Source organism: Malaclemys terrapin, chromosome 3, assembly GCF_027887155.1.
Source record: "Malaclemys terrapin pileata isolate rMalTer1 chromosome 3, rMalTer1.hap1, whole genome shotgun sequence".
NCBI lineage: Eukaryota > Metazoa > Chordata > Testudines > Emydidae > Malaclemys > Malaclemys terrapin.
Window position 1 is genome coordinate 162,042,811 of NC_071507.1, and position 16,692 is coordinate 162,059,502.

The 16,692-nt window shown below is 42.6% G+C and overlaps 1 protein-coding gene across 1 annotated transcript in view; it reads left to right on the forward strand.

The window, feature by feature from the left end:
• Window positions 1–16,692, forward strand: part of BMP5 (bone morphogenetic protein 5) — a 69,701-nt gene that overhangs the window by 27,369 nt on the left and 25,640 nt on the right. The window contains exons 2-3 of the mRNA XM_054023609.1: window positions 2,300–2,492; window positions 10,418–10,566. Coding sequence (XP_053879584.1) covers window positions 2,300–2,492; window positions 10,418–10,566 — 342 coding nt within the window. The remainder of the gene's footprint in view (window positions 1–2,299; window positions 2,493–10,417; window positions 10,567–16,692) is intronic.

The window sequence follows — 16,692 nt, forward strand, 5'->3', positions numbered from 1 at the left end:
ACAAAGTCTAGCTGCGAACAATAAAACAGAAATTGATTTGTCGTCGTGTTTAAAATATAGATCCTTTATTGGTGCATTAAGTAAGCCGGTCAGGGGATCTCATTTCTTTAAAAACTGGTCTGATATCAATATATATCTTGCTGTTTAGGAGCTAGTGATGGAGGTAATAAATAGACTGTATCCTGTTTCTCTTCAGTGGCAGCCCATTTATCTTTGGCTGCAGAGTGGCTAGTTTACATGCTTCTGCCTCTTTTCTGTCTTGACTTTCTGTCTTACTTGGAACAAAATTTTGGGATCCTTACAGTCAAAATGTGCATTTGGGCTACCTAACTCCTTGAGTTTGTTTAGAGAGGAGTTTTATGGTTCTTTGTCAGTCAAGAGAAATTTCATCTTCACTGAAGTAAATATACTTTCTTATAGATAATATAGTCTGTGCAGTATGAAGAAGAACAGGAGTACTTGTGGCACCTTAGAGACTAACAAATTTATTAGAGCATAAGCTTTCGTGGACTACAGCCCACTTCTTCGGATATCCGAAGAAGTGGGCTGTAGTCCACGAAAGCTTATGCTCTAATAAATCCGAAGAAGTGGGCTGTAGTCCACGAAAGCTTATGCTCTAATAAATTTGTTAGTCTCTAAGGTGCCACAAGTACTCCTGTTCTTCTTTTTGCGGATACAGACTAACACGGCTGCTACTCTGAAACCTGTCTGTGCAGTATGTTATACATACTGACAAAGCAAAACTTGTCAACAGATCTGCACACTTAAAGTATTATATATTAATTAAATCCATTTCCAGTTATGTTTTAAAAGACTAAATAATAGGTGCATACTTAGGGCCTGGCATTGAGAGTTGACAGAGGTGCTTTAAATACAGTTCTGAAAATAATTTCAAAGTTTTTGGAAGGACACTCTGAAACTTTTACATCTGTGTCCTTAACTATGCACTGTCAAAATCTAGCTCTATTTTCCTTTCCTTTCCTTTTTTAATGTAGAGTGCTTCAGGGCCAAAACTGTTACTACCTTGGATCAGTGGAATGAAAATAGTAGATCTGAAAGTAAGAGAAGGGGTTGTGTGGGAAAAGAGTGTAGTGGGGCTGAGTGAGACTCAGTTTGTTGGCTCATCCCAGCTGAACTGAAGCTCTGAACCATTTGGATTTCTCCCATCACTAGTAGACACACACTAACTCTTGATGAAACAGATGAATGGATCTGAATTCTTGACTCTGGACTTCCCAAATCTAGTAAGGTACAGAACCCTAATGCAGTTGGGGATCTACCACGGATTACCCCATGGGCATAAAAATGACAGGTGATCTTGTTTTTCATACATGTAAAATCACATTGAGTAATTGTGTGGGCTTCTTCGATGCATCAAAACAAATATTCTGCGAAGATGTCCTCTCATACTACTGGGCCAGAACCTCAGCTAGTGTAAATTAGCATAATTCTGGTGATATTAATGGAGTTGTGCTGATTTACCTCAGCTGAAGATTTGGCCCTCTGTTCTTAAAATACTGTGGAATCCTGATTAACTAGTTTTGAGGTTAGATTTTAGCTCCTGGTGGAACTTTGCTGCAAATAAAGAAGCATCAGAAACGATACATAAACAAAAACGTGGCAGAGAATTAATATATATGTGTGGAGGGGACTTCTTATACTAGGAGTGTTGCTTCATTTTGCAGTTTGGGTGCCAGAACCACTTAGCTCTGACTTGTGGTTCTCTTGCTCATACCATTGACAAGAGGACACTTTTATGCCATAAGATGACAGCATGTGTTAATTTATATGATGTAGTTTCTTCTTAAATATGTAGCAATTATGGTGCACTTAACACTGTTCCAAAATTTATTGCCTCAGACAGAAGTAGTCCTCTTTCCCTGTTTTCTTTCCCGATTATTACTTAGTCATGTACACCAAGATCATTTGTGTCTCTCAAATAATTTCTGCTGTACATGTAACTAAACCCAAGTATCAAATCCTTCTGCAACTTTCATTTTGTCCATATTTCTAGTTTCTTTACACCATGACTTCTTTCAGTTTTCTTGATATTCTTTCCACTCTGACTTCTGGAATTTGTAAAAAACCACAGAGGGTTTTTCCTCTTGAACTGAAGACCATTTGGCTTGTGGAGTTTCCTTTAACTGGAAGTATGTCTGGATTTGTGGCTTTATTATTTGCACAGTTTTATATCATCCAGTTTGTTGGGATTTTTTTTAAACATAGTGAATGCACAGTTAATCATTGGATTGATATATACATTTCACTCCTTTTAATTTAATTTAATCTTTTTTCATAGTTGAAAGAGACAAGGACTTTTCTCATCAAAGAAGGCACTACAAAGAGTTTCGATTTGACCTGACTCAAATCCCACATGGAGAAGCAGTGACAGCAGCTGAATTCCGGATTTACAAGGACCGAAGCCACAATCGGTTTGAGAATGAAACAATTAAGATTAGCATATATCAGATCATCAAGGAATACCCAAACAGGTACTATTTTTTTTTTAAAAAGTCCTCATGTTAGCATTCTCTCAAATGGAGAAATGATAACTGGACATCTTTCACAAATTCATCTGCATCTGGACATCTGCAAGATATTGTCACCATCAGTTAATTTAACAGGCTGTTAATTCCTGGGAAACAACTGAAATTCAGCTAAAAAAATATCTTGTACAAAATGTCTTCAGTGTTGGCAGAGTTTTTCCAGCCTGATTACCTAATCTGTGCACACATACATATATACACTCTCCATGTTTCTGTGTGCAGATGGGTTAAGTTAACTGTTCTGGATGAGCAAATGTCAGAATTGCATGCCTAATTTAAGTGGCCAATGTTAAAAAATTTACCTTCATTGAAATATGGATACCACAAGCATTTAACTACTATATATTATGCAGTTCAGCTTCATTTATTTTTGTCAAAGCAAGAGCTGTATTGATTTTTTTAAAATGTTATTTATTTTTTAAATACTGCCAAGGACTGATCTGTGTTTCTGTGAGTGAGTTAGGCAGGGTAGTTGTGGCCGTGTCAGTCCGAGGATATTAAAGAGACAAGATGGGTGTGGTAATATCTTTTACTGGACCAGCTTCTGTTGGTGAGAGAGAGAGAGATACACATTTGCTCCACGGGGCTTACTATATGTTAAAATTTAATGCAAATATAGCATTACAAGTGGACAAAGCAATAATCTTTGATTGGAAGTTTACAGAAACAGATTGTCAAGTGTGGCCAGCACCTAAATAATCAATCTGATTTTCAGAGGAGCTCAGCGCCCAGAAGTGCTCATTAAAACCTAGCAGCAAGCCCAATCCTGGGTTCTCCCTTTCCTACTACTAACCCTGAAAATAGTACTTCAAAATGATGTAGAGAATCTCCTGCTTAAATATATGGGTCCAAATAGTCAAAAGATCTCAGAACTTGGCTTCCATGGAAATTCTTCCTTTTGAGAATCTGGCCACTTCTTTAGGTGCCTACATGGGAACCGCTGGATGTTAAGCTGTTTTGAAAATCTGGCCCTACATGTTTTAGCACAGGGGCAGGCAAACTTTTTGACCTGAGGGCCACATCAGGTTTCGGAAATTTTATGGAGGGCCGGTTAGGGGACGCTGTGCCTCCCCAAACAGCCAGGTGTGGCCTGGCCCCACCCCCTATCCAACCCCTCCTGCTTCCTGCCCCTTGATGTCCCCCCCTGGACTCCTGCCCCATCCAACCCCCCCAGTTCCCTGATGGTCCCCCTGGGACCTGTGCCCCATCCACCCCACCCGCTCCCTGTCCCCTGACAGCCCCCAGAACCCCTGCCCCCTACTGCCCCCCGCTGCCCCATCCTACCCCTCCTCTCGTTCCTGACTGCCCCCCAGTACTCCTGCCCCCATTCAACTCCTGTTCCCTGCCCTCTGACTCCCCTGACCCCTATCCACACCCCCACCCCATGAACACCACCCCAAATTCCCCTGCCCTCTATCCAACCCTCCCTGCCCCCTTACCACGCTGCCTGGAGCACCGGTGGCTGACGGTGCTACAGCCGTGCCGCCCGGCTGGAGCCGGGCCACGCCACCACGCAGCACAGAGCACCTGGTCAGGCCGGGTTCTGCAGCTGCGCTGCCCCAGGAACTTGCAGCTTTGCTGGCCAGAGCATTGCACCAGCGGCAGGGCAAGCTGAGGCTGCGGGGAAGGGGGAGCAGCGGGGGAGGGGCTGGGGCTAGCCTTCCGGGCCAGGAGCTCAGGGGCTGGGCAGGAGGGTCCCACGGGCCAGATGTGGCCCACGGGCTGTAGTTTGCCCACCTCTGTTTTAGGAGACTTCATACATCATCCAGAAGGGATGTTTTCAGGGTTAGTAGCAGGGAAAGGGAAATGTAAACCCAAAATTGGATTTCATTTTACAAAACGAAGGAATATTGTTAAAATGAGAATCTTATTCAGAATATTACTCACCACAGAAAATGGTCACCAGTAACCAGAATATTGCCTATATAGATCTGCAAAGCAGGAGCGTTGCAAAACAATTCAAAAGAACTGTGACAACGGGTTCTAAAAAGGTACTGTGAGGAGGAGGGGAACCTGAGGTGACACAAATAGATGTCTTTAAATAGATATAAATGAAGGTGTAAATGAAACAGGGTCTTCACTATAAATTCAAAAGACTGATAAAGAAGTCCAAGTCCAAAGTCAGCTCCGCTGCCATTTGCTTGTGATGAGGTCTGAAACCTGCACAGCTTGTTGGATTCCCAGCTGCCAAATAGCAGTGGTTGCCAAGAATGTGTTTATTATTTGTGCTTGGCAAGGAAGTTCTTTGTTTTGGTTTGCAGACCTGATTACAGTTATTCATGGGTCTGTCACCTCTGGGTTGTACTCTACAAGTGGGCTACATGGGAACCATTCAGAAGCTGCAGTTGGCTGCAGCATTCTGCAACTGCTTAGTAAGCAATAGTTACTTGGGGCTATCAGTTAGCTCCTGAGTGAAACCAAACATTAGTTTTGACATTAAAAACCTTAAATGGTTTTGGTCCTGGCCACCTCCCATAGTGGTCCTGAGGTGGCCTGGGACAGATCTGCCCCAGGATTCAGGGGCTTACAAAGGTGACTTTGGGCACCTTTATCCTGCCCAAATCTTGCAAGCAGAGAGCAGCTCAGCTGGCCATTGGGAATCAGGAGCTGCACATCCATTCTGTCCAGGGCTGCCTCTGCTGAGATTCGAAACTGTGGTGGATTTTCTGTTGTGGACAGTTGACCACTAGGGACTGAACTGAAGCCACCAAACACACTATGCTTAGACACACAATAGCCTTTCTCATGGTAAAATCTATCAGTTACAACCAGAGTATGTTGTGGTGGAGACAATTTTTTCCCTGAATTTTGTAACCAGATGTTCACTGTTTTGTTCAATGTTTTCTTTCAGGCTACTTCATCCCCCTTCACGTTTTCATTACGTGATAGGCTATCTTTTGCATAGAAAATAGGAAATTTTTCATTTTGAATCTGAATTTTGAAGCTGCCCATTATTCAGAATGTCCCCATGTTTGCTTTTCATTGGATAAAAGTAGAATATCCACAAAATGTGGTGCATTTTGGGTGAAATGGGCCCAAATTAAGGGTCACATCCTGGCCCCAGTTAAATTAATGGCAAAACTCCTACTGATTTCATGGTGGGCAGTACTTCACCTTGAGTTTGTAACAAAATGTGAAAAAAATCAAATTTTTGTTGCAAATGTTTTGAAGTTTTGTAGTAAGTTACTATTCACCTGGGCTAGATTCTTTGCAGTGATCCAGAAGTGAAACTCTCTATATTTTATCCCATTCCCTTGAGCTATCATTTCTTGTTTTCTGTAGTTCCCTAAAATGAATAACTTGTCCATATGTAAAGCCAAGGAGGAAGAATAATCCCTATGTTACAACCAGTTACACTACCTGATCCTGTTGCATGAAGAAGGAAGAACCAAAAGATCGAAGTGCCAATGCCAAAGAGTAGCCAAGTTCATGTCAGCTCTAGCAGTGCAAGTCGATTGGCCACCTCTGAGATCCTTAGTTGGGCAAAACTCCCTTTGGTGATTTTGTCTCTAATAAGGAGTTGAGGACTAGACTCATTATTAGTAGGGGCGGCTCTAGGCACCAGCAAAGCAAGCAGGTACTTGGGGCAGCCCATTTGCAGGGGCGGCAGGGATCCAGCATAGGAGCTGAGAACCAGCAAGGGGCCCTGGGAGTTGTAGTTCCTTGGTTAGCTCCCTGCCTATAGAGCCAGCCCTGGAGCAGGGAAAGAACTACATTTCCCAGCATTCCCTTGGCTACTACCAACAGGAAAGAGGGGGAGGGAGTGAGGAAGCTGAGACCTCATGCTGCAGCCTGCTGTGAATGGAGAGTTGCACTGTGAGTAGGGATTCCATGTTTTAACATTCAAAAAATAGGACACTCCATGGGGAGGGAGAGTAGCCCCACCCTGCCCCCATCCACTCCCTCCGACTGCTCCCCACAGAAACCCCAACCCATCCAACCCCCCTGCTCCCTGTCCCCTGATCATCCCCTCCTGAGACCCCCCCCCCCAACATCCCTCCTAGGACCCCACCCCCTACCTGTCCCCTGACAAACCCCTGGGACTCCCATGCCTATCCAACCGCTGCCTGTCCCCTGACTGCCCCCCCGAACATCTGCCCCATCCAACCCTCCATTCTCCCTGTCCCTTGACTGCACCCCCGGAACCCCCTCCCCCTTCTCCAACCCCCCAGCCCCTTTACCGTACCACTCAGACCAGTGTGTCTGGCTTCGTGCAGCGCCATACATGCTGCCGTGCTCCCCTGTGGAGCCATAGGCCCCCCCAGCACCTGCCTTCCAGATTTGAACACCTCAAAATTCAGGAGTGCTCAAGCTCAGTTTGGGCAGCTGTTACTTCATTTCTCCCAAATCAAATATACTGATCCACTGTAACTTGCTGTAGAAAAAGTAGGATAAAATTGAGCAAGAAATGCTTCCCAGTGGTTATTAGGACTGGAATTGCTATTTTCAACAGCCATTGCCTTTTGTTTGCTTGTTTGTTTGTTTAAAAGGAAGACAGTGATATTGCATTGGCAAATTCCCCATAGAAAGAAAGAGTGGAACAAAAGAATAATAAAGGCACCTCAACTTTTCCTCATTTATGTAGGAAGTTTTATAATATGCATCCAGATATCCTCCAATCACACAAGCTGAAAATTGTTCCACTTTACTGCAGTTCTGTAACCATATGGGAACCAATCCTGTCGGTGTTCTGTGCACATCTAAAATTCCTGGTGAATGACCCGCCCTGGGAGCGAGTTACCAGTGACCCAGGGCTGCGACGGAAGGAGAGTGCAGGGCCGGCGGGGGGAAGAGCCCAGGGCTGGGGCGGCAGGAGGTGTGTGTGGGGGGGCAATGGTGGGGCGGTAGGGGGAAGCTCAGAGCTGGGGCGGCAGGGTGTGTGTGGGGGGGAGAGCCCAGGGCTGGGGCGGCAGGGGGTTGCGGGTGGGGGGGTGAGAGCCTAGGGCTGGGGCGGCAGGAGGTGTGTGTGCGGGGCAATGGTGGAGGGGTAGGTGGGAGCTTAGAGCTGGGGCGGCAGGGTGTGTGCATGGGGGAGAGCCCAGGGCTGGGGCAGCAAGGGGGTGCGAGTGGGGGGGCGAGAGCACCGGGCTGGGGTGGCAGGGGGGTGCGGGTCGGGGGGGAGAGCCCAGGGTGGGTGGTGTGGGTGGTGGGGGAGAGCCCAGGGCTGGGGCGGCAGGGGGGTGTGGCGAGGAGCCCAGGGCTGGGCTGGGGGGCAGCCAAAACTTTTTTTGTTTGGGGCGGCAAAAAACCTAGAGCCGGCCCTGATTATTAGGGGCTTGTTGTATAATAATGTTCAACTCCAATTGGCTTTTTCATGGATACATCTGAGGACATATTTGAAATCTTTCTCGTACAAGTCAAAAACATAGCAGTCAGCAGCTTTGTGAATCAATAAGGGAGAATAACTAAGAGAGGGAGTGCAAATCCAAAGGTTTCTAACTCCTTAGGCATGTCCACACTACGGCCCTAAGTCGACCTGTGTTAGGTCAACTTACAGCCACCGCAGTAATTACTGATGTCCACGCTACCCACCTTCTGTGGGTGGTGCACATCCTTTCCAGGAGTGCTTCCACCAACTGAAGAGGGGCAGTGTGTGGGGGGCTGAAAGCCAGGGCTTGAGCTCTGGGAAGCTCCACATGGGGAGCCCAGCTTGTATCCCCACCCTCCGCCCCACAGCTTTTGCCTCCCCACTCCTGCCTGGGCTTCACAATTCCCTGCTCCCAGCCCAGGGGCAGCGGAGCTCTGGCTGCCTGGCTTTCTTGTCAATTTCATGGTTCCAGCATGGAGCCCTGAAATTGACAAGGCAGCCAACAGCCAATGTAAGTAAGGCAGTGTCCACACAGACACTGGGATGCCCTAACTACACCAACATAAGCATATGCCTCTCCTGGAGGTGAAGTTATGCTGATGTAGTAGGGCACTTACATCAGTAGGACAAGGCTGTAGTGTGAACACTGACATAATTGTGTAGTGTAGACCAGGTCCCTTGAAAAGGGCTCTCCTGCAAAAATGACAGATTTGGACTAAAGGCTAATTTGAATCTTAAAGAAAATGATGTTTAACAGACATTATCACATGGACTCCTTGGTGGGGAGTGTGCATGAAACTACCAGTTCTATCATTGTAACGTTGTTTCAGATGTCTTTTAAATATTTATTACAAAATCCTGAGTTTTGTAAACATTTTTCCTGTTTGTGTTTAATATTTTAAGTAATTTGTTCTTGAAAAGAATAGTAAACATTAAAATAGTCAATTTTTAAAAATCTCGTATTTTTGCTCCAAAATAGAATTACAAAATTGTCATCTTTGTGTACATTTGTTACTAAGTGATATAAAAATATTTATAAATAACTATCTTAAAAGGGCATCCCATTTACAGCTAGATGTTTAACTTTTAAAGTTCCGATTAAAACTGCTTATTAGAGGAAAATTAGGCATTTAAGACCCCAGAGAATACCTTTTATGAGCTTGTGGTACGCTGTTAATGTGTTCAGTGCTTGAGTAGCAAGTCAGGGTCTCGTGAATTGTAGAATTGTTTTCATGTTAGTTATACCCAGAGGAAGCAGTACGTTTTCTTCTTGTGTGGTCATTAACACATTTCTGCTATAATCAAATAGATAGGAGAATGTCATCACAAGCATCATAATTTAACAAAGAAAAGGGGGAGCATTGGCAAAATGTAATTGATCTTGTTTTAATAAAAAGCCAGTCTCCTCTCCATAGGTCACCTTTTATTAGCTCTGATCCTGCAAATACTTATGCACTTCTGTATACTGTAGTCTCTTGGGGGTCTGTTGGCCTGATTGTTAGAAAATCCGAACCCTTGCAGCTCCCATTGACTATTATGAGAGCTGTAGGTGTGCAATATCTCTCAAAATCTTGTATGTAAAATTACTCTCATCTGTATAAATTTGCAGAATCAGAGCCTATGTCTGCATTTAAAACTGACACTTTAGACATGCCAGTTCCACCCATCATGTCACTGTGATGCCCATCTGCACAGCTGCTGGCTGAAGTATCGTTTACTCAAGGCCACCATAATTTTTAACCTGTTTGTTTAGTATTTTATAAGCTTGTTGTCACTTTGTATTTCTTTAACATATAATCTTGGTGTGTGCAGTTAGTATAATTTTAAAAAAGGATGGATTAAGTCTGACTTGAATCATTTACCATTAATTCGGACAGAAATAATTTTGAATCAGATACTTTACTTACTAAAAGATTTCTGAGGTTACAAATGCTTGCTCACCATGGCAAATAGTGGTAAGAATATTTAACTTGAACTTGCATGCTGCTTTAAGAAAAACAAACGGATACAGATATCATTATTATTATTTTATTTATTTATTTGTAGTACAGTTGTGCCCAGGAAGCCCCAATCATGGATCAGGACTTATTGTGCTAGGTACTGTACAAACACAAAGAGATGATCCACACCAAACACTTAGGGTATGTCTACACTACAATCCAGACTGACTCCCAGCTTTTGTGGACACACTTCTGCTAGTGTGTCCACAAAAGGACACATCTGAGTGTGTCTGAGCTAGCATGCTAAAAATAGTAGTGTAGCCATGGTAGCACAGGCAGCAGCAGCAATGGCACATGTCTCTGATATGACTGCCTTGTACAGATAACAGACATGGTCAGGTTTTCCCCACTCCCTGGGAAAGGAACCACCAAGGACTCTGTTATAGGCAGTCTCTTTCCAGGGGAAACAGCTAAAATACCCTGTGTCACAGCAAAGGAAGACCAAAAAACAGTGCCTCATTATTCATATGGGCTCTGGCAAATCACTTTCAGGAGAGCAGATAAACACAAGAAACAATGACTTTGCTATTGCCCTAACTTTCTGCTGTTTGTTTTTAAAATAGGGATGCAGAACTGTTCCTGCTGGACACAAGGAAGACTCAAGCTTTTAATGTGGGCTGGCTTGTATTTGATATCACTGTGACCAGCAATCATTGGGTGATTAATCCACAGAACAATTTAGGCTTGCAACTCTGTGTTGAAACCGGGGATGGTAAGTTACAGTTTATACCTCATTTTATATGCTTGGGGTGTGGCCTGCAAGCCTCCTGTGTGCAGGACTGATTTGAACTGCAATGGGTAAAAGTTGTATTCGCTGTTGGTTGGCAGGATGAGACTGCTAACTTGCCTTGTCACCTCCACAACATGTTCTCAGTGTAATAGAGTATGGTGACTTTACAAACTGGAGTGAACCTGATTACGCCTAATGAACACTTAGGTTAGGTAAGATTTATTGTATGGGACTGCCACTGATGATTACCCATAAGATGACAGGGACAAGATGGGTGAGGTAATATCTTTCATTGGAACAATTTCTGCTGGTGAGAGAGACAAACTTTTTGAACTATACAGAACTCTTCTTCAGGTCTGCAACACTGAGGATACCCATAAGATGAACATTCATAGAGTTTAGATGGGCCCTTCTTAAAAAAAAAAAAAAAAAGAAAGAAAGAAAAAGAAAAAAGTCTTGCCCTAGGTAGCACATGGCTTCATTTTTCATCCAAGACAAATTATCACAACAGTCCTCTATTGAAAATGATGATTTTTCAGGGCCCATATCTCCTGCCCATGCTACCTCCAGAGCCCTGGCCTTGGCTAAACTACCCAGAGTCCTCTCCACTAGAACCACCACTGAGCTGCCTCCTCTAGAGAACGATGTGGAGGAAGAAAGAACTGGGTTGGACATTTTTTCTTTCCTGTGAGAATTTTTGAGATTTCAAAAAAAAAAAAAAATTTCCATCCTGAATTGGGACAAAAAGTTGAAATCTTAAAAAATTTCACAAACTGTTAAGTCAAAAACTTTTTTAGATTGGGTCAACTGATACATTTCAACCTTTTTAAAATATGACCTTTCTAAAAATATAGATAACTAAGATGTCAAAAGATCTGGTTTTCAAACCAAAATATTAAACTTTTATTTTGAAAATATATATTTTGAATGGGGAGATTAGTTGAAACCTACCTTATCCTGCAAAATTCCTGATCAGTTGTAAAGTGAATACTTGGACCCTAGGGAGTAACCTGGGATAAAATTCATACCACTTTCCCTCCACTAGCTTTAAGGCAAGGAATGGAGAAGGGAATAACCCCAGTACCCTGCTGAATAAAAAAATCTGCCAGCTGACTAACATAGTGACTTGTCTCTGCTCAACCAGACATTCATACCCCTGGCTATACTAGTCATTTAAAAGTATGTCTTCTAAACACAGCTGCATACAGTTTAGGCGTAAATGAAAGTTTAGTTACAAAGAATATTATAGAGAATTTAGCCACTACATACACATTATTAAAAACCAATTAAAAGTGAATATACTAGTAAACTGAGTTATTATATTATCTCTGAAATGGTTTAACTAGCCCATACTCCACAAAAAGTCTTCCAAATTAAATTCTTGCCCTGTCAGTTTAGTATTTGTGTCGGAGGTCAGGTGATCTATGGTGTCAGTTAATCCGAACATTAGCTGACATGATGTTAATAAGGACCAGAAGAAATTCTGGGGTCAGGATTGATATTTTTCTTTTTTCCTATGTCTAGGCAGCACTTTCTCATTGTTAATGATCTGGATTCAGAAATTGCATTTCTCATTCATCAGTCTGTGAACATTCCCAGCTTTAGAAAGTTGGAAAGGCTCCTCAACTCCTTCTCTGATAGGTCCCCACGCAGGCCCTTGCCTTATGAAGATATTGCCCGTTTTTATTCACTGATGTTAAGAGCTCCTTTTTGCTGAAGTTACTGTGGGGACAGATGTTTTCAATAAGTGAGACAATAATAAATAAATGAGGCTTCAACAGTTTTTCTGTCTTTTTTTTTTTTTAATCTGGCGCTGCATTTTAGTATATGGTTCTTGGGAGACTGCAAATCTTTGACAAAGTAGCTTGCATGCAGGACCATAAGCTACCAAATGTTTGCTTCTGAACATAGGCACGTCGGTGGGAATATCCTTGGTAATAAGTATGCACCCATTAGTAAGTGTTAGTAGATCAGGCTGTTAGGTAATTAACACACATTGGTGCTTTCGAAGGGGGTAAATCACCATCTTAATTTTTCAAGAAAGCTATTGGTTTCTGGCATATGTCTGGGATATGAGTGGTAGGTCTCGGATAATAATGCTGGAGTCCCAGGGTTCAACAATTCCTAACCTAGGGTTACGAATGAGTGTAGATGCTCCAGCCCTAGGTTAACAAACCCAGGGTCTACTAACCCTGTGCTTACATTGCAGTGCAGACATACATTTAATGTTCTTTAAACATAGTTTTTTGGGTGGAAACATGGATATAAAACACAGTATTGGATATAAAACAGTATTCCTACTGCAGAATAAATTTTACCTGCTTTTTTTCAGGGGCTTCATGTAAATTCATCTTCTTTTAAAGAGTTAAATACTTACAAGTTAATATTCTTGAATACCTTATGGGAGGCATTCAGTACGAAAATTTGGAAAGAAAGAGGTGAACCGATTTGTTGGTACTAGCATCAAAATTCAGTAAATAATGAGAGATTTGATAGGTAGAAAGTAATCTTTTAACTTACACATTGAAGAAATTGTATAAGTACAGCTCATCTTTATATAGATTTTACTCCTGTCTAGTTCCCCAAGTCAGATAAGCAGAAAATTACCTATCTGTTAAGTGCAAGTGCCACAGGCAGTTTTAAATTCTATGCCTGACTTGTCTGATTTTTGTGATGTTTCAGCTAAATGAAGATCTTCATTTTGAAAGGTAGTTCCCCTCTTTCCCCACTCTTTAAACTTTTCAGTTTATTCATGCCAGAAGAATGCCCATCCATAGTGAGTAAAGATTTTGGTAAAGTTCTAGGAGAAAGTTATGCTGTGCTACGTCCTTAGTTTAGTAATTGGAAAATCATCCTTAGATACTTTTAGAATTTTGGGCTTAAGGTTTTCATTACTTTTGTTGAATTGCTTTTATTTCTGGAAACTATTATACTATAAACATAGACCACTGAATGACATGTTTGTGCACAGATGGAATATGTATTTTTACACGACTCAGTATGTAACAGATTCTGTTCCTCAGTCATCGAACCCCCTCTCCCCGCCTCCCATCTATTTTATATGTGCATATGGGGCTTGATCCAGGGACCATTCGACTCCATGGAAAGCCTGCCATTGACTTCAGGGGGCATTAGAACAGACCCCTGATCCCAGGGCCACCCAGAGGATTCAGAGGGCCTGGGGCAAAGCAATTTTTGGGGCCCCTTCCATAAAAAAAAAGTTGCAATACTATAGAATACTATATTCTCATGGGGGCCCCTGTGGGACCCGGGGCCTGGGGCAAATTCCCCCACTGCCCCCCACTCTGGGAGGCCCTGCCTGATCCTGCAGTCCTCAAGAAAAATTCCCTGTGACTTCAACTGGAGCTCTAAGTGAGTGAGGAATGCAGGACTGGGCTGTGCACTGGCAAAAGCAGAGATTTTAGGCCCTGTTTCTCAGTTAAGATCCATGGGTACAGAACATTGCATCCAGCTGGAGTCCCAGTGACATAAATGGGATTCTGCTTGGGTGCTAGGGTCCATGCCAGGGGATCCAGATGCAAGATTGGGACCCAAAGTGATAAGCTCTTTGAGGACAAGACTGTATTTATTTGTATGTATTTCTATGGCACCTGCTCAATATGGCCCCAATCATGATTGAGCCTTCCAGATGCTACTGCAATACAATATTGATTAGTAATTATTTTTTCAATGTCATTTGTAGAAGAATTTTCGGGGAATTAGAAAAATGGATATTTTTCTTGAGCCATCCCACTTGGTGAAGTCTGAAAAATAATGTTTACATTAAAAATCTAAATGATTACTATTTTAAAACAATAGTGCATTAAGAATAAGAAATGTCTGGTTATTGTAGTTCATATTTTTTTCCCTTGAAAATGCTGAAAACGTACAAATGTTCACATGGCATTGTAATGTGTTTTTTCTTTAAGATGTATTTAGTATCACAGCCATCCTTTGGTATGAAATGTAGCCATTTTTCTGTTAATGGGACATATATTGAATAGTAAAAATGAAGAGTTGCATAACACATATGGAAGCTGTCAACATATAATTTACCATTTCCCTGGAGCTGTGGTAAATTAAGGATCATGTGGGTTTTTTTATTTTTTAAATGTCTGCATTTATCTCCTCAGTATTCTTCTTGTTGATTCCATCCTTTTGATGCTGAAAGCCTTTGTGGTGTTTAAAATGAGGTGATCTCTTTCACACTGATACAAGTGGGGTACTAGATGAATTCCAACATATCATTTATGCAGATGCAGAAGCAATTTGAAAAACTTCATTGTATGCTGAATATTGAGCATGCACCCCATAGGCCTCTAAAAATGGTGTGAGTGACTCAGCACATTTTGTTTTCATGCCTAACATTGGTATAATTGGAAATTAGTGACAGTTTGCACATCATTTGTGCTACAGGAACATAAGAACCCACGGTAGAGGAAAAAGTATCAGTATTTCTTTTGCTGTCATGTTTTTCACTCTAGAGAGAACTCAACACGTTCTCTCCTAAATACAAAGGAGAAAGAAGATGTAGCTCTATAACATCAAGGACAGAAAATCCACAGAGAGAGCAGACTGCAGACACACAGATCTCAGTTCAGCTTCAAGGAGAGCTTTCAGACCCTGCACTTTCCATGCAGCTTTCTATGCCCATGCTGCTCTTGGCTCTTTCTCCTGTTGCTGAGCATTATGGGGTTAGAATCTCAGAGCAACTTTGAAAGAGTTAAAGCTGCTTCTAGCAGCATTTATTATTGTGAAGATTCCCCTTGGAATTCTGTCAGTGTTTGAAATGTGCATGCTGTGTGGAGCAGCTGCCCCAAGTCTGCCTCCATTACCTAGACTGGGTCCAGGGAAGCCCAACTTGGAGTGATGTGCTCTTTCTCCTCTCCCCCAGATTTGAGGTAACTCCTGCCCCATGTGCTGTCCACAGAGAGGGAGATTGGCCACTTGTGCCATGTGCTGGGTTTCGGGGATGGTTGGAGCCTGGCCTGCCTCTTTCTCTTTCACCCCCCTCCTACCCCATGAGCCTCCATTTCTTACCACCTGGGAATTGGGGAAGATCCTGCCTCCTATAGTGCCTCAAGGGTGAGAGAATAACTGGGCCACTGGGACCACATGCTGCGTTGGGGCTGGCCAGCTTCCATGCAACATCTGGTGGCGATGGAGGTGATGCTTTCATGGCGGCATGAGCCTGGCCTTTGAATGTTCCATGATTTTGGCAGGCTGCCAAAGTTTTCCTCAGGCAAGTCAGAGAGAGCATTACTTGTACTTTTACTTGTATTTTACTTCTACTTTTGTTTGTATTTTTAATTTATGTCTCAGCCAAATTTGAGTGGAATTTCATGGGACAAAGAAAAGGCATTTTATAGAGCAAGTGGATCCTCCCAATGGAGAATACCAAAGGTCTGCTGCAAACAATTTAGGTGTGAGAGCTTCTCAGAGCAAAATGGTTGCAAGAATGCTTTCTAATGGAAAATCTTAGGCAACCTAAATATATGAATACCTACTTGCTCCCCCTATAATTATTATTCTGGTAATGCTTGAAGGCTAGAGTGAGGATCAGGGCCACATTGTACTGGGTGTCCCCCGTCTCCTTGTGTGTCAGTGAGCAACCCTTCCTTTTAGATCCTTTCTTCATTTTTTTCCTCCATGAGGCCCATCAATATTAATCCACCAAGTATGGGGCATTTGTTTGATATATTGCCCATCTATTAGCTATATCTCTATTTGTAGGTAAACTGAGCCACATGAGTCTGTGCATTCCATGATGCCTCTGCTTGTAGATAAACTAGATTATGAGCTCCTTAAAAGAGGGACCATACGTTACAGAACTGAGTACACATTTGGTACTTAAATAGTAGAAACACTAGGCCTGAGTCTGTAGTCACTCATACTAGAAAGCAAGGTGGGTGAGGTAATATCTTTCACTGGACCAACTTCTGTTCGTGAAAGAGACAGTCTTTTGAGCTTAAGCAGATAGAGAACATCAGACGTGATTTCACTGTGATCAGTTGACTTTCACTGGGATAAATCTGAGTTCAGAATCAGGCCTACTGCATCACTTAGATAGTTGCCAGCATTCCAGATGCAAAAAATAGGAGTTTGGTT